Source organism: Trichosurus vulpecula, chromosome 4, assembly GCF_011100635.1.
Source record: "Trichosurus vulpecula isolate mTriVul1 chromosome 4, mTriVul1.pri, whole genome shotgun sequence".
NCBI classification, from domain to species: domain Eukaryota; kingdom Metazoa; phylum Chordata; class Mammalia; order Diprotodontia; family Phalangeridae; genus Trichosurus; species Trichosurus vulpecula.
Window position 1 is genome coordinate 267,752,516 of NC_050576.1, and position 19,051 is coordinate 267,771,566.

Sequence of the window (19,051 nt, forward strand, 5' to 3'; positions counted from 1 at the left end):
TTGGTGACTTCTTCAAATTGTCACTTTAATATTAATGTCAATACTTTCATTAATGAACAATTCAAGCCAGCATAGCATTGATGTCAATCATTGGTTTTCAAGGGGTGGTCTGGAGACCCCTGAGGCTCTTTCAGAGGGCCCAGAAGCTCAAGACTATTTTCATAATAATAATAAGACATCCTATTTTTGAATATGGTAAATATCAATAGATAACTCACATAAACAAAAGCTCTTTGGGAGGACTTCAATAATTTTTAAGGGCCTAAAGGGGTCTCAAGACCAAAAAGTTTGAGAACCAATATTGTTGATTATGTAAAACAAAAGCTTTCTTCATGATCCTGAAATTCACTTTTATCTTAGTAACGAAATTTGCTCTATTATTAATGAACACTACTAGATTTTATAATCTACACTATAAGGTTCTCTATTTATTATTATTGTGATGCTATTATAAGTTTTTATAAATTAAACTTGCATTTCAGAAAATATAATTTGAGTTATTATATGAATAATCCTTTGAAATCTAATACATCACATTTTCACTCTGTTATACGTTTAAACATCTTAGCCCTGTTCCTGAGCTATTAAATTGGGCTGACATTATATTTCAGAATTCTTTTATATTATTCTCTCTATGGCAGAATTTTACTTCCTTTTGTGCATTTATATCCAGTTAATACACTTTTATTTTGTTAATGTAATTTTTGGCTAGGATCTCTTGAATTTTTAATCATCAGAGAAGTCTTTGAAATCTCTGGGAACTCTGTTCAGAAGAGAAATACATGATGGAAAAATTGAGTCTTGAATAATTTAGGAGTACTTTCTCATTCTATGAAATCTATGGGATGTTTCCTGTGTTTAAAGTAGAGCCTAATTGAAAGAAAGCCCCCTTTCCGCCTCTCCTCTTGTATCCTTTCTACAGTATCTCTCTCTTCCCCTCCAAATGGGAATGTGTGGCGAATTTCAAGGTCTAAAGATGGAAGCTTAAATTTTAATGGCCCGTTATCTTTAATATAAAACATTATTTTATTCGTAATTATTGAGAAGTCATCGTGTACAAATAAACCCCAAACATTAATAATACACCCTAAGGCAATCTTATAAATTAGTCATCTGCCCTCTCCATAACCCCCTTGCCGTTGTCCCCCCCCACTCACACCCAGGGGTGGGGCATCAGAGGAACCTGATGCCTTTTGGTGTAGGAGCCAGGAGTGGGGAACCTATGGGCCTTGAGGCCACAGGTAGCCTTCTAGGTCCTTGGGTGTGGCTTTTTGACTGAGTCCAAGTTTTACAAAACAAATCCTTTTATTAAGGAGATTTGTTCTGTGAGGTTTGGATTCAGTCAAAGGGCCACATGAGGCCTCTAGGCCCAAGGTTCCCCATCCCACCCCTGTAGGTCATTAACAGGGCATCTAGGTGGCAGAGCAGATAGAGTTCCAGGCCTGGAGTCAGGAAGACCTGAGTTCAAATCCAGCCTCAGATACTTACTAGCTGTGTGACCTTGGACAAGTCACTTAAACTGGTTTGCCTCAGTTTCCTCATCTGTAAAATGAGCTGGAGAAGGAAAGGACAAACCACTCCAGTATCTCTTCCAAGAAAACCCCAAATGGGGTCACAAAGAACAAAGAACAACAACATTAACAGGAAGATATGCAAAACAAGATAAGACAGCTGAGGTCAGGGAATTCTGCGGCCTTTGGTATTCTAAGTCTCAGTTTCTTCATCTGCAAGATGGGGATAATAATGCTTCATACCAGAGACATCAAACATGCATGTGGCCTGCAACAATCCTGAATGGGCCAAAATAGATAAAATGTAATTTGGAACCATTTAACAATACAAATAAAAACAATAGAACATAGATAATGCTAATATGTGGTTTTCTAAGTCCATATGCAGCCTGCAGGGATCTTTCCATAAAGTTTAGGGGCCCCTGGATCTATCTGAGTTTGACACCACTGGTTTAAACCACCCACTTCTTGGCTTGTGAAGAAAGCATTTTGTAAACCATAAAGCCTATATGAATGGGAGCTAATTTCGTAACATTGAAGGATCCTTTTTTTACTCTTTTTGTCAGTTTCAGGAAATACATATGCTCATCCCCACTCCTTTTTTGTGAGCTGCCAAACTGGGGATAAATGCTCCATCACACACGAACACATTCCAGTTTTCTGAATTTTACTTAGCCCTTACCGTGTGCCAGAAGCTGCGCTGAGCTCTATCGATACAAAGCAAGGAAGAACACAGTCCCTGCTCTCATGTTCTAATGGGGGCAGGCAACATGTAAACAGTTATGTACATACTGGATATATACAGGGTAACTGGAAAGTGATCTCTGGGGGAAGGGCCCAGAGGGATGAAAGAAAGGAAGAGAAGCAGGGGGACCAGGAAAAACCTCTTGAAGAAAATGTGATGTGAGCTGAGTCTTCAAGGAGTCACAGTGAAAGGGTTCTAGTGAGGACAGAGGATTTTCAACAAGGGAGTGACAGTGTATAGCTGGAACCTTCCCAAGAGAGTTGGGTAGGAGAGCTGTGTTCAGAGAGAGAGTGGTTGCCTTGGCTGAATGAGTAGGATTGGCGCGAGAGAGGGAAAACCAGATTGGATGTGGCCTGTTAAATCAAAGTAAGGGGTGGAATAGTGAAAATAGTGGCAGGAGTCTTATGGGGCTTACTGTGTAGCTGCTTTCCCTCTGGAGGCATTGCACAGTAAAAATGAGCCGCCAGAGTCCTCCAAAGCTGCCCATTTCATTGCTTTCTGGGCACAATAATATCCCATTATATTCAAACCACGACTAGTACAGCATTTCTGTGTCCTGGGCTACTGAACTCCTCCTACTTTCTGTTTGGAAGGAGAGTGCTCAAGGAAAGACCCTGGGTAAACTCAGGCATTGAACATCATGGCACTCACTTTGTACAAGATGCTACACTGGACACTTTAAGGGAAAAATAATGGACAAGATATAATCCTTGCCCTCTGGGGCCTTTGCAATTTATGCCTCCCACCCCAAACACACACACTGTATTTTCCTCAGGTACAACTTCTTCTTGCTGCCCAGTGCCTTTCTCTGCGTTCCTTCCACTTCATTTATTTCTGAAGAAACTTGGTCTCTTACAACTTCCCACATCCTTCCTTTGCCATAGTTTTATTTCACAAATTTATTTGCCCAATTAATATATTGCCCAATCCATTCTCCAAATAAGAAGGTTGCTTTCGCTGGAACTGTTAATGTATGGGCTTCACTGACAGCACAGCGATGGAAGATTAATTTAAACAAACACAGGTAGGGACAGCATCTGTTTGTAAGAATAGCCCATAGACTGCATGTAAATTTAGCTCTAAGCTATAAGCTCTGAGCATGTAAATTTAGCTAAAAGCTATGATAGCAATATACCTGGTTCCCATGCAGTTGATCTCTCCTGGTCTGACACTGATGCCAATTGACTGATAAAAGTTCTTTGAACCTTCCTTGGTAGGAACCCTACATTTGTCTCCCTTGATTTCTGCTGGATAATCCCCTTAGTACAATGCAACCTCACTCTGTAAGACCCATCAGCAGCCTCCAAACTATCCTGCCTTAGAAAAGTCAGTGCCTCTCCAATCCATCCACAAAATCTTACATGTTTCCACAGGTGATAGTCCTCACAACCCTCCTTACTGGATATGCTCCAATGGAGAGTATGACATCCTCAAGTCTAGCACCTTCATTCCCCTTCTCACCTGCTTGACACACTAACATTATAGCACTGAGGATGAGAGCTTTTGTCCTCACTGTAGTAACTCCTCATTGAAACCACCAGCCTCCAGGATTAGATGGTCACTAGCAAAAGAGAAAAGTAGTGGCTGGGCTCTAGTTACAACTCCCACCTCCCCAAACCCCCAATATTCAACCATTCAGTTTAGAATACCAGAGATATTTTTCTCACTGATGAAAAAAGAATAGATTGGGTCCCTGGCTCAAATCACTCCAACTATGCCTTAGACTGCACTCCTACAAACTCCCTAGTGCCAGAGATCAGCTGGACTGGTAACATCTGATGGTGCAGTGGATAGAGTGCCAGGTCTGGAGTCAGAAAGACATGTCTTCCTGATGATGATGTGACCCTGGGCAAGTCACTCAACCCTGTTTGCCTCATCTGTAAAATGAGCTGGAGAAGGAAATGGAAAACCATTCCAGTATCTTTGCCAAGAAAACTCCAAATGGGGTCAGGAACAGTGGGATACAACTGAAAATGGCTGAATAACAAAAGCCCAACAGTGGGTGACACCATTGATGATAGAAGAGAGCCCCCTGCTGGATAATCTAAAATATGACAGATCTTTGAAGATAGATTTGAGGCAAAAATGGCCACCAGTCAAATCAGGTCCCTTAGACAGTTCAGAACTCATTAATGAGTGACAACAACAAGAAGTCACATTTCCATAGCACTTTATGGTTTATGAAACACTTTCTTCACAACCACCTTGTGTAGGTGGTAATACAGATATTATTTCCATTTTCTAGATTGGGAAACAGAGGTTCAGAGGTAGTAAGTGACTTTCTCCAGGTCACAAGCTCGTAACTGTCAGAGCCAGGATACAAGTTCAGTTCTCTGAGACTCAGTCCAACATTCTTTTCCACCAGACCACAACTAACTACTTTAATCCTTTCCAAACAATGAGTCATGACTTAGCTTGGAATAAGGCCACTCTAATGGACCAATTTGTCAAGCAGCTTATAGATTTGATTAAATACGAACTCACAAGAGGGGAAGTGGACACGTCCCTGCCTGCTCTGATTAAGTAGTTATCTTACTAAGGATAACAGGTTTTAGACTTGTCTCCCAGGAACTGTCATGGTACCTTTATCTCATTTGAGCCTCACTCAGACCCCCAGAGATGACCTATAAGGACCAATTCAATGAGAAGGCATCTGGTCCCACAAAATCCCTTTGGAATGGGTCAGGAGGCTGGTGTACTTGTGCTGTGGGTAAGCAGGCCATGACCAGACCATTTACCCTCCTTGGGAATAGGAAAAAAAACACAAAGGGTGGGGGTGAGCTATGTGATCCTCACAACAATCTTGAGAGGTACATGCTACTGTGCTCTCCATTTTTACAGTTATGGAAACTGAGGCACACTGTTTAAGTGATTTGCCCTGGGTCACATATATATCTGCATTGAGATCTGAATTCAAATCTTCCTGACTCCAAGTCCAGCACTCTAACCACCGAACCACTGACCTGCCTCAGAAACCTTACTCTCTTCACTGCTGTCCCTGAGTACTCAGTGATCAAGTAGACAGAGTTTTTGTTGTTCCTCTCAGTAACACCTCATCTCCCAATGCCAGACATTTTCACTGGCTGTGCCCCATGCCTGGCCCTCTCTCCTATTCACCTTTTCTTCCTGGCATCCTTCAAATCTCAGCTAACATCCCACCTCCTCCAAGAAGCCCTTCTCTGTTCTCACTAGTCTTAGTGCCTCCAGGTCCAGAGCTCTATCTGCTTCACCACTCAGCTGCCTCTGAGGCTGTTGGCTGAAGGCTTCCAACTCATGTCTCTCCCTCATGCCAAATTCTATACTCTTTCTACTAGACCTTGGTGATATGTGGTTGGAGCATCCCAAGAGTCCTGGGGAGGTCCCATTGTAGGGGGTGGGGTGGTATCTGGATGTCATTGCCAGACTGCACAGCTGTGGAGGATTAACAAAGACACAGATGGCTGGGAGTTGTACCTGCACATAAAAACAGCCCTTGAGACACAAAGCTTGAGGAATACACAGACCGTGCATGGCTTGGAGAGCTCCAGACCTGACCCCCATATAACTGATCTCACTATGTGTCCTGTTTCCTGGACCTCCATGGTCAGAAAACCTGTATTAATCCTCTCTTTTTTTCTTTTGGAGGAATTTTCTTGGTATGATTCAGTCCCTAAATCTCACCTCAGTGTGAACTGTTGGCATCACCAAGCCACCCTCGAGGTGCCTGACAATACTGCAGTTCCACCCCACTGACCCACAGCAGGCAATACATGGTAGTGGTATTGTCTGACCATGTCACAATGTGCCTTCTGTAGGCACACTTCAAAAAAGCGAATGATTCCTTAGCTCTAATCTACGTAAGTGGACTAAATGCAGTCTTTAAAATAAAGACAATTTCTCTTCTACACATACATTTTTTTCCATACGGGAATTTGAACCACCACAAGTGTTTCCTCAGAGGCAATATGACATAGTGGATAGAGAGAACACTAGACTTGCCGTCTGAAAGACGTGGGTTCAAATCCTGCCTCAGCCACCAAATGCGGACAAATTATTTAACTTCTCCAATCTTCCTCTGTAAAATGGGGATCATCACGACACTTACCTCACCTTAAAGAGCTACATGATGACAGTTAACTGCAATCAGGAAGATTCGAATTCAAATCCTGCCTCAGACACTGTGTGACCCTGGGCAAGCCACTTAAATTTTATCTGCCTCAATCTCTTTATCAGTGAAATGAGGATAATGGCAGCAACTACTCCTATGACTATCAAATGAGATAAGATTTCTAAAGTGTTTTGCAGACCTTGAGTCAGGATCTCCAGTCACCCCAGTGAAGCCATTCCTCACAGTCAATCTTCTCCTGAAAATAACCTTGCAGTCCCCTCCTTCCCTCACACAAGCCGCTTAGGCACTTATGGTTAAAGAAACTCTGCTCACCTGGGGTCCATCACTCACAGTCTTCAAGTAGAGGTTGAGGAGAAATATCGTGCACTAGTTCCTAGCTCATATATCAATTAGACTAGATGTCCTCTGAGGTCAATTCAATTTGCTTCTGTACATGCTTCCTGAGTACTTAAGGACAGGGGACTGTGTGCCTCATGGCTTCTGACCATGCTTTATTCCAAACCTATGGTTTTGCTTCCCTTGTGCCACAGACTGATTGATATCCCCTTTGTATCTCCCATAATGGTTTTGAGCACTTAGAACGCTACTCTTCTCTCTCACACCCCCACCATTTTTCAGAACTTCAACATCCTGGTTTTTCTTTTTGCCACAGACTCATTTCAATGACTATCCTGGCCATAGTGGGGAAAGACTGTGAGTATAGTAGGCTGCCTAGCCTTCATACCTTGCTTCTGATAGCCCTCTATTGACCCACTGGCTTCTTGACTTCTCCCCTGGGATCTGTTAACCCTTGTGGTACCAGGTACCCTTAGGTTATGATGGAGCAGACTTGTTCATTGTCTCTGTAAAAGTCAGAACATGGACCAATGAGTGGAGGTTAGAAGAAGGCAGGGTTCAGCTATGGTCTAAGAAGAACTTTGTAACAATGAGAGTTATCCAAAAAATGAAACAGATTCCCTTGCTACTAGTGCCCTCTCTTGTCATTGGAAGAGATCAAAGGATGGGTGATCACCTTTCACAAAGGTTTCAGTGATTCAAAAAACACAAGTGTTTGCTATGTCAAAAGCACTATGTGTAGATGCTAGGAATTCAAAGGTGAATGTCAGCACAGTCTCTCCCTTCCAAGACCGTAAAGCCTAATAGAGGGTATTCATGTATCAGGTGGCAGCATTGGATTTAACCTCTAAGGTCCTTTCCAGCTCTGTGATCCTATATTGTCTAGTTCATTCCATCAAGAAGCATTTACTAAGAGCTACTATGTGCCAGGCACTATGCTAAGCACCAAGGATACAAAGAAAGGCAAAAAACCACCCCCACCCTTAAGAAACTCAGAGTCTAATAGGGGATAGAAAATGCAATTTGGTACAAACAAGATATATCTGTGAAAAATTGAAAATAATCTCAGACAGAAGATACTAAGATTAAGGAGAATGACTTCTTGCATAAAGTGGGATTTTAGGGGAGATTTGAAGGAAGTCAGGTAAGCCAAGAAAAGATGGAGAGGACAGAGTGGCAAGTATGGCGGACTGCCAGTGAAAATGGTGTCAGGTGAAAGAAACAAGGAAGCCAGTGTACCTGGATAACAGAATACTTGGGGGTCTGGGTGGAGGGAAGTAGAAAGGGTAAAAAGACTCAAAAGGTAGAAAGGAGCCAGGGTCTGAAAATAAATTTTAATTCTGCGCTCCCATTCAAAAAAATTTTTAAATGGTCTCTGTGATTTGTTAATTGCAAAATAAACATATAGCCAACGTCAAGGAAAGGACACCACTTATATCCTCCCTGCCCTCTCACGCTCACATTGCAGGGGAATGACCTTGGACAATACCTTTATGTGTATGATACACCTTCAGGGGAAAAGGAAGGTGAGATAAAATTTAATTTGTTCACTAGAATTACATTATTCAGTACTTTGACCACACTGAACTAAATAAGACACATGAGCCTAATGCCACACTGAGAAGGCAATGAACACCTGTAGTCTGTGTTAACTGCGGCTGGAGTGACCTTCCGGAATGATTAAAAATTTAAAAGAATGAATACAATAAAGTTGTTAACCAAACCAAACAGTTCATGAAATCTAAACAGGCATGACTGAAAGGGAAAAGATCTAAAGAGGAAGAAAAGGAATTTCAAAAAACATTGTATTTTAGAGGAGTGTCCTGCTGAGCCTAGAAATGGGGAAAGGGTGAAATACAGGTTTACTGGAAGCATACAGCATCCTTCGTATCTGTTAAGTTTCTCTAATGCTGTGCTTTCTTCGCAGGTAATAGAGGTCAAGTTTGAGAAGTTTGATGTGGAACAAGATAACTATTGCAGATACGACTATGTGGCTATATTCAATGGGGGAGAAATCAATGATGCTAAAAGAATTGGAAAATATTGTGGAGATAGACCACCTGCGTAAGTCTTTGTTTATTTTATTGGCTTCTACATGACCTGAAACTCATTTATTCTTGCGTTGTCCAAATGTATTTTAATTTTCTTAAGTTTTTTTTTTTAAAGCATTTGCCAGTCTGTAATAGATGACTCAGTGGATAGAGTGCTGGGCCTGGAATCAGGAAGACCTGAGTTCAGTCTGGCCCCAGACACTTAACTAGCCGTGTCACTCTGGGCAAGTCACTTAACCTCTGTTTGCTTTAATCTACTGGAGAAGGAAATGGCCAACCAAGAAAACCTCATGGACAGTAGGGTCCATGGGTCACAAAGAGTCTGACAGATACAACTGAATGACTAAACAGCAACAATGATTCTAACCTTACTCTTTGAGATCCATGCCAAAGCTATGCTATGGAAACTTAAAAAAAATTCTAAAAGAATTCTAAGCAGAACAATTTAAATTACAATATTACAGTGTTTGAAAAACTGGGGTAATGGGCAACCATTCACTCTGGAGGCCTAGTCTTCAGAGCATGCTTCCCCCATGTGGTGACCCCTTGTTAGATTAGTGCATATATTACAATGTGCATGTGTGTGTATATAAATGTGTGTATGCATACACACACACATATATACACACACACATGTCTGTATATAAATATATTATAGTACACAAATATATATGTGCACCTGCACAGATGTTCATCTAAACAAGGCTGATTTCCCTTTGAATTACTGATAAAGGGAAGACTTTCATGGCAAATTGGATCTGTAAACAAGACTTGAGAGTAAATTACCCCCAGTGTTCAAGTATCCTCAAATCCTCCACTAGTGCCATTCATGGAGAATCAACTAATATGCTCATTCTAAAGGAGTCTGATCTATTCAGTAAAGCAAACTCAATAAAGATTATCTACTGGCCAGCATTTGTCTAGGCTCAATCTGACTACAATGATGCATTTGAAAGTCATAAAAGTCAGCGTTGGACCTTCAGGTTACCGAGGGGGTTCTTGTACCTGGGAGGGGCTGGACTTGATTGCTTCTAAGGGCCTTTTAAGACCCGAATCTACAATTCTCCATGTCCTTCTATGGGGTAAGTTTAAATTCTGAGCCCTCAATTTAATAATAATAACAGTTCGCATTTACGTAGCACCTTAAGGTTGGCACAGTGCATTACATCTGTTATCTCATTTTATACTCACTACAATCCTGTGAGGTAGGTGCCAGTAAGATCTCCATTTTATAAATGAGGAAATTAAACCCTGAGAGAGGTTAAGAGATTTGCTCAGGACTCCACAGCTGGTGAGTGTCCAAGGCAGGATTCCAACATGGGCCTTCCTGAGCCCAAGTCCAACATTCTATCCTTTGTGTCGGCACATTGTGTTTAAACAATAACAAGGCAGCAAAAGTGGCACAGTGGTCAGGAAGACCTGAGTTCAAATCCAACCCCAGATACTTACTGGCTGTGTGATCCCAGGCCCCCGTGTGCCTCAGTTTTTCTCGTCTGCATAATGGGGATAATAACAGCATAAGAACCAGAAGGATAGGTCTCATGGGTTTTCCCCACAGAGCTGAGTATTTTTCCTTAATTCTCCCTCCATTCAGACTAGACTTCAGAGTCCTGGAGGTCCAAACCAGAGGGTTGCAATTTTCTCCACTGACTATTTCTGCTTAGTAGCAAGGCTTCCACAATAGCAAGGGGCCAGAAATGAGGAAAGTTCACTTGGGTGCTTTCCTCATTGGTAAATTGGTAAATTGGTAAAACTCAAGCCAATGTCAAATGTTATCTGCCTCTCACGTGGGAGCCAGTTTTCATGGACATTGCATCACTGGCAAGTTAAAAAAAAATGACTTCTTGGCCCATGACCCCAATTTGTCAGGGAAAAAAGCCCAAGTCAAAGTCCTACCTTCTTTCTTCCTAACTGCCTGGCAATAATCTGCAGGTAGAATCCTTGATCCCCATGAAATGTATGCCACTCTGACTAAATCCTTCTAATTCCAAGACTCAGCAAATAGCAAGGGGGACAAAAAGTCTTCCTTGCAGTGATAATTACAATATTCCAGAAGAAGTTTTAGCTTCAGCATATTGCCTCTAAAATTATAGTACGAAGGATGAAGCCTGGCCTAGAAAGAGGGTAATGAAGAATCATAGCAATTATACCATCATGCCCGGGATGCTGGTTAAGAAAGGGCTCAAGGTTTTCATTGTTGTGCATAGCACATCTTTTCAGCTGTTCTCCTCTTATTTAAACAAAGGAGCTCTATTTAGAATCTCAGGGCAGGATTGTGGTTAGGTGTGTGAGCATAAAATAATATAATGTATGTAGAAGCACACTGTAACCATAAAGTGCTGTGGAGTGGTTATTACTACCTGCACATCTAATAACTAAAGCAGGAAGCTGTCGCTATCTCCCACAAAACAAAAGCAGCGAGCTGTCACTCTATCTCCCACAAAACTTTTGTAGTTTAGATTTTCAAAGGAATCGGCGTCACATTTTTTTTCTTTTTTTTTTTCTTGGCATCACAATGCGTTGTTGCCGTTCAGTCATTTCCGTCTCATCCGACTCTTTGTGACCCCATTTGGGGATTTTCTTGACAAAGATATTACAGTGGTTCACCATGTCCTTCTTCAGCTCATTTTACAGAGGAGGAAATTGAGGCAACCAGGGTTAAGTGATTTGCTCAGGGTCACACAGCTAGTAAGTGTCTGAGGCTGGATTTGAACTCAGATAGATGAGTCTCCCTGACTCCAGCTTCACGGCTCTATCCGCTTCACCACCTAGCAGCCCACCATCATAATAAAAGACGGCATTTATGTAGCACTTACGTTGGCAAAGCTCTTTATACATATCTCATTTGACCCTCACAACAACCCTGGGGGACAGTGTTCTTATCATCCCCATTTTACAGATGAGAAAACTGAAGTTGCGAGAAGTTAAGCAACTTGCTGAGGGGCCACATAGCTAGTAAATGTCTGAAGATGAATTTGAACTCAGGTCTTTCTGGGTTCAAGGGTATGGAGGGCTAGCGCCTCTGGTGTGAGGGCTTGCCAAGACCTTTTCAGGGCTGCTCATTGACCCCTTGGTGCCCACCTGATTGACCCAACTCTCACCTGTGGCTCCAAGAAGCTGTAGCATGTGCAGAGGCCACATTCCAGTAAGACTGTCTAGAATCCAATGGTAAGTTAGGGAGACGTCTACCCCGACCCAGCATGTGAAGACTTCTTGTGGAATGGGTGGATGAGAACAATTTGTTCTAATGGCCATGAAGGCAGCTGAAGATGAGGAGTGCCTAGAGCTTGGTCAGGCAGCAAAGACGCTATAATGCTAATGTGATACTGGTAGCAGCTGCTATGAATATGCATAGGCATTTCCAGGATTGGTTCCTACAATACAAAAAACTCTCTTCCTCCAAGACAAAACCAAAACATTTATTCAGATGCTGGAAAGCAAAATTTAGCATGGTAACAAAAATGTTTGTACACATCACCAACCCAGGGAACACCAACATCTTAAGTGTTCTTTAAGTTCCCCTAGACAAGTTCTTCCCTGTTTCTCTCTTCACCCACACCTCTCCAACCAAGCAATACAATATATACTGTTTCCAGTCAAAGACTTGATTGGCTTAGTGCTGAGAAGGTTGGAAATCAGCCCTTAATTGGAAAGGTGTGGAAATCCCTGTGGCCCAGAGCCTAATTGGCTCTGTGTCAGGGTTTCATGTAAAGCCTATTAATGGGTGGGGAAGATCTTATACCCCATTAACTTTACAGACACCAAGGTCTTCTGCTACACTCTAGCCAGCACCAGTCATCCTGATTTTTGTCCTGTCACTGGACTTTGACAGTGAGAACTTTGTGCAACTCTGCCTCACTTAAATCCAATTCAGAAACAGGTCAAGATGTGATGTCATTGGTCCTCTTCTAAAACAGAGGACAAACACAAGACTCAATCCACTGTACCGTCTAGCTGCTTCTTTTTTTATATTTTATTTCTCCATGATGACTTCTGTGAACAGAACTTTATACATACACATGTACATATAAATATACAATATACCATGCTAGTATCTTTGCCAAGAAAATCCCAAATGGGATCATGAAGAGTCAGACGTGACTGGAATGATGAACAACAACAAAAGGTCTATATGTCCATGCGTATATTAAATATACATTTATAAACATTTGCTTCTTTTTTTACATGTTCCACCCCTTAGCTCAGAAGGAACACTATTTCATTCAGAGGAGGCAGCACTTTGGCAAATTAGTTTGAGACTGGGAGGACATCAAAACAACCAGTAGTTTAAACATTCCCTCTAAAGTCTTGTTTGTACATGATTCATTTACTCTGTAAGCCCTTTCAGCTTCAATCTAGTCATCCCCTGCCAAGTATTCCAAATTCTAAATTAGTAGGACTCAAATTAGTAAGGTTTGTCAATATTTATGCTTATATATTTATCTAACTTATCTGAATATTTCCAACAACAAGCAGTTTGATTTACATGATGCCAAACAGCTGTTTTGATGTGTATTCTTTTCACTGTTAATGGGGAATATATCAATTCAATTCAATGAACATTTATTAAGTATTTAGTATGTGCCAGGCATTGTGCTAAGCACTCAAGGAGCTTAGAATCTAATGGGGGAAGACTACACACAAAAGGAAGCTGAAAAACAGGGTAGGGGAGCACAAAGAGGTATCCTGCATGGGAACATGATGTTCCATGGAGTCTAAACCAGAGAAAGCTGCTTATGGAAAATTAGAGTTCCCTCCACTGTGCTGATTATGGGCTGCTACTTCGAATATTTTGGCAGATGGTACTAGTCAATTTGGAGGAATGACAATGATGTTGATGACAATAATGATGGTGATCATAATGATAATAACTACATTTATATGTTGCGTCAAAGTTTGCAAAGACATTTGCAATCATCTCATATCAATCTCTGGGCAGTTCAATTAAGTGACTTACTTAACCAATTGCTTTTCACAGCATCGATCATATTTAGACTTTCTTTTGGGATCACATAGATACCACCTGAATAAACCAGTAGCTCTGATGGGATGTAGATTCATTGTTTATATTTACAATGAGAAAGCTCTTATCTCTACTTCTCATTTAAATATCTCTTGTTGTTATTGTCATCGTATGGTCATTTCAGTCATGTCCAACTTCATAACCCCATTTGGGGTTTTCTTGGCAAAGAAACTAAAGTGGTTTGCCATTTCCTTCTCCTCATTTTACAGATGAGGAAACTGAGGCAAACAGGGTTAAATGACTTGTCCAGGGTCACACATCTGGCTCTAAGGCCAGATTTGAACTCAGGTCTTCCTGACTCCAAGCCCAGCACTCTATTCACTGCACCACCTATCTCTTATACTAGGTAACTAACTATCTACCAGGACAGCTTTATAATATGATATACAATATACATTTATAAGGCTACATAAATTATTGAGCAGTTGCTTATCTGCAGAAAAAGTTTCCTCATTGGAAACTGAAGCCAGTTAGGGGCCCCAGGATAGGATTAAGCTATTTTTTGACTGCATGTGTCTGGTAATATATTAGAGGTTTGTCATCTCAAACAATGATATGACATAGGATAATTGTTTTCAAAATTTCATGCAAGTCTTTAACCTTTAATGATGGTTTTGTTTCATTCTGCTTCCTGCACAGACATGACCTAAACCTGAGTTTTCTATAACAGAATGCTTCTTTTTCATCTGCCAGGCCCATTGTGTCAGAGAGAAATGAGCTTCTCATTCAATTCTTATCGGACTTGAGTTTAACTGCTGATGGTTTTATTGGCCACTACAAATTCAGACCAAAAAAGTTACCTACAACCACCGTCCCTCCTGTTACAACGACAGCTCCTGTGCCCACAAGTAAGTTTTCTGTATAGATTATAGAATTATAGATTATATATAGAATTATATATAGAATTATAGATTATAGAATTTAATAGGGCAGTAGAAATTCTCTTGGAGTTACAAAAAGTTTAAGGAAAAGAATATTCTTACTAAGAGGAAACAATTTCTGTCACCTGAAATGTTTAAAACCATAGGAGCAGAGTGCTTAGCACATGCTAAATTTATTAAGCACCTACTATGCGCCAGGCATATAGCAGCTAGGTGGCTCAGTAGACAGAGCACTGGGCCTGGAGTCGGGAAGACCTGAGTTCAAATCTGGCCTCAACTACTTAGGAGCTGGGTGACCCTTTGACTTAATCTATTGGAGAAGGAAATGGCAAACCACTTCCAAAATCTTTGCCAAGAAAACCCCATGGACAGTAGTGGTGTGCTGTGGTGCACAAGGTCACACAGAGTTGGATACAACTGAACAACTGAACAACAACAATGTGCCAGGCTACACTAAGCACTAGAGATACAAAAAGAAGCAAAAAAATCCATCCCTGCCCTCAAGGAGCTTACAGTCTAACGGAGGAGATAACAGGCAAATACGCGCAAACAGGCTATATATAGGCTAAGAAGGAAATGATTCAAAGAGTGAAGGCACTAGATTTAAAAGGGGTTGGGAAAGGCTTCCCGTAGAAGATGGGATTTTAATCAAGACTTAAAGGAAACCAGGGAGGATAGTATATGGAACAAAAAAGGGAGAACATTATAAGCATGGTGGTGGGGTGGCCAGTGAAAATGCCCAGAGCTGAGAAATAGAGTGTCTTATTCATGTAATAGCCAGGAGGTCAGTATCACTGGATTGAAGAGTAGATGCTAGGGAGCATGGTTTAAGAAGACTGGAAAGGTAGGAGGGGGCTAGGTTATGAAGGGCTTTGAATGACAAACAGAGCATTTTGTATTTGCTCCTGAAGGTGACAGGGAGCCACTGAAGGTTATGGGGGGGGGGCAGTTGACATGGTCTGACCTATAATTCAGGAAAATCACTTTGGTGGCTGAATGGAAGGTGGATTGGAGTAGGGAGAGACTTAAGGGAGGCAGACCCACCAGTAACTATTACAATTGTCCAGGTATGAAATAATGAGGGCCTGCACCAAAGTGATGGCTGTGTCAGAGGAGAAAAGGGGGCATATTTGAGAGATGTTGTAAATGTGAAATTAACAGGCGTTAATATTTATTGATGAGGAGGATGAACAACCATATAGAAGAATATTTTGAATCCACTTCCTTAAAGTAAAATGCTAATGAAAAAAGGAAGACTTTGAGTTGATACTCTGTCTATAGATTTTATTCAAAAATGTTACCTGAGAGCATCACAACCATCATTTGCTTCCACTCAAATCATCCTCCAATGCTTCATCAAAGTGTGGAAGTGACCCCTGGGTCTTCACAGTGAACCACAACATCTGCTAGGTCCTATCCATCCGGAAAGGCTTTGGGTCTGGGCCCAGAGTACCTGTCGTGTAGGAACCAACCTGTGAGTTCACAGAACTCCATCACCAGCATTTTGTTGTTCTTCAGTCATATCTGTCTCTTCGTGACCAAAGAAGGGATTTTCTTGGCAGAGATACTGGAGTGGTCTGCCATTTCATTCTCCAGTTCATTTTACAGATGACGAAAATGCGGCAAAAAAGGTTAAGTGACTTGCCCAGGATCACATGGCTAGTAAGTATTTGAGGCTGGATTAAAACTCAGGTCTTCCTGACTCCAGGCCTGGCACTCTATCCACTGCATCACCTAGCTGCCCTTCAGCAAGACCATTTGCTAAGGTTTAGAGAGGTATTTCAGTCTGCATGTGAGGAGGGAACATTCATACTGTGGAAGCCACAGTATATCCTTGAAGTGTGGGTGTATTGTCTTCTGGCAGTGCTATAACCTTTTTGACACATTGTAGTCATTGGGCTACAGCTACAGCTGAAAGCTCCTTCCCTGCCCCGCCCCATATATACGAAATCATATAACTTTCTAGAGCCCATTCATGCAGAATTCCTACATGTAGAACCAAATTCTAGCAAATCTATTCAGTATTATTAGTTCATTGTAGGCCTAAATATGTTTTCTTCAATTTCGTCTAAATTTGATTGTTTTACAGACATGGAGTTCTAATATTTGGGGCTAAGGTGCTAGCTCAAGAGACCTTGATCCTTTTGTGTGTCATAGATCCCTATGACTGTCTGGTGAAGCCTGTGGACTCATTCTCAGAATAATGTTTTTAAATGCATAAAGTAAAATACATAGGAATAGGAAAAATCAATTATATTGAAATAGTTATTGAACTAAAAAAACAGTTCATGCACCCCAGGTTTAGAACCCCTGCTCTAGGGCATGAATTCCTAATCCTTTTGGACATTGCAACATCTTATTATTCTTAGCTTATTTTGGGAGCCTCATTCAAAAAAGTATATGACATTTTAAAAATTAAAGTTAATTAGTTAAGAGGTATCCATTATAATTACTGGCAATGCTGAAGGAATAGTGAGCTTTTATTTCTCTGGAAATCACTTTGTTAGTGCCAAAGCCCACTTCCTGATCATCTGCCCTAACCCCTTTACTACAAAAAGACATCGCTAGAATTAAAAAGGATTATTGCTACTATTTTGACAAGGTGTCAACCTGAGATAACTAAAGTAAATGTTTCATTCTTGCCATAAAAATTACTAGAAGATTTATATCTGTTGCCCACCCTCAGCTATCAGGGAGGTACCAAGAATGGCCATGGCACTGAGATACCCAGGAAGATGGAGGATATAGACCCAATACCCTTTTGACCACTTTCCCATGGGGCAATCAGTGTCCTGGGAGAGACACAGAAAAAAGTCAGGGAAGACTTCAAACAATGTAGCTTGTTTCCTGTTTCCATTACTTGGAGCTCACATGGGTCAGTCACTCTGTGAGGACCAACAAATCTGCTGAAAGGCAGAGTCCAGTCTAAAAACCTGGACCACCACCAAGAACCCTTCTTCCTTTTCCTTAAATCTCCCCACTAGGTAACCCATGCTCATATTAGCACCATAATTCAACCCAGCACCAGACTTTCCCTAGCCATGGTGCTGACCAAGTAATGTACTATCCACTTTCTTACTCACTTAGTCATGTTTCTGACATCTCTATATCATATTAGAATTGGAAGATCTTAAAAATCATCTGGTCCAACCTCTTTGTTTTACTAATGAGGGAACTGAGGCACAGAAAAGGTAAGGATATCTTCAGTGAAATACTGCTATTCACCTAGTTGAGATAACAGAAGTCTCCTAATTCCCATTCTAGGACTCTTTCTACCATATTTTTTCCCCTACTTCACCTTGGCCTTCCTGTCAATGACATTCAGTAAGTCTTCCAAATACGCTGAAAATATCTTCCTAAAAGATCCAGGCAAAAGGAGTCATAGATGAGCAAGTTAGCTTTGAAAGTTATTTGTTGATGCTATTATACACACACACACACACACACACACACACACACACACACATATTTTAAAGGCAAACTATACATAGTAGAGATTCACAGGTTCATATACAATCCTCTCCTATGGAAATTCCTATTTTATTTGGCATTTGTCAAGTTGAAAATAGAAAAATTTAAACTGAAAAAAAGAGACGCAAGCATCCTTTTCATCCCTTCAACTCCAGACCCCTTTCTTTACAAAACCTTAGGGATTATACTTCAACAGGACTGTGTCCAGGATCTTCTAGGAGTAGTGGGAGTTTGTTGGGGATAGGAGATTGATTCTGATTAGGCTGGTATGTGTATGGACCTCAAAGGATAGCATATTCATGAAAATAACAGCATCTTCATTAAATACATTATATTGGAGAAGACTTGTGAACAAGGCTATCTTCAGTACAAAGCTATTCCTATGTTCACACACATAAAACAATTTCAGCAAATAAAGATGGAAGCAACCATGACAATATGGCCTTCACATTAGTGCCACTTTTCAGATAACCAACCCAGCCTGCTAAAACAGTAAACATAACATTGTGTGGGAAGATGATACTACTCACTTCAAGTAGGTAAACTTAAAAAAAATTTTTTTTAAATCAAGTTAAACCAAATCAACAGATAGTTACTGAATCTCTGCTAGATGTACTCAGCCCTTAGCTAGAAGCTATGGGAGAATGTAATGAAGTAAGAGATGGGATTTTGGCCTTCAAAGAAACAAGACATAAAAAATATGCATCTGGAATAACAAAAGAAGATTTAAATAACGGTTAATAACAAGCAATAAAAGAGCTGTTAAAAACAATGCATGATTAATAACAAAATGAATGGTGGAGATTAGTATGGGAGCCCAGGAGAGGGAGGGCTGACTTCAAACTGAATTTCAGTTGAGTTTTGAAGAATTAAGATTTAGGCAATTGCTCTTTAACTTATAAATTCATAGTTTGCTGGGGTACTT

General features: G+C 40.9%; 1 protein-coding gene across 2 annotated transcripts in view; it reads left to right on the forward strand.

Annotated features, from left to right (window-relative positions):
• The window catches only part of PCOLCE2 (procollagen C-endopeptidase enhancer 2), a 91,721-nt gene that overhangs the window by 56,013 nt on the left and 16,657 nt on the right, over positions 1 to 19,051 (forward strand). For both annotated transcript variants that reach the window (XM_036754091.1, XM_036754090.1), the window contains exons 5-6: positions 8,628 to 8,764; positions 14,468 to 14,622. In XM_036754091.1, coding sequence (XP_036609986.1) covers positions 8,628 to 8,764; positions 14,468 to 14,622 — 292 coding nt within the window. The remainder of the gene's footprint in view (positions 1 to 8,627; positions 8,765 to 14,467; positions 14,623 to 19,051) is intronic.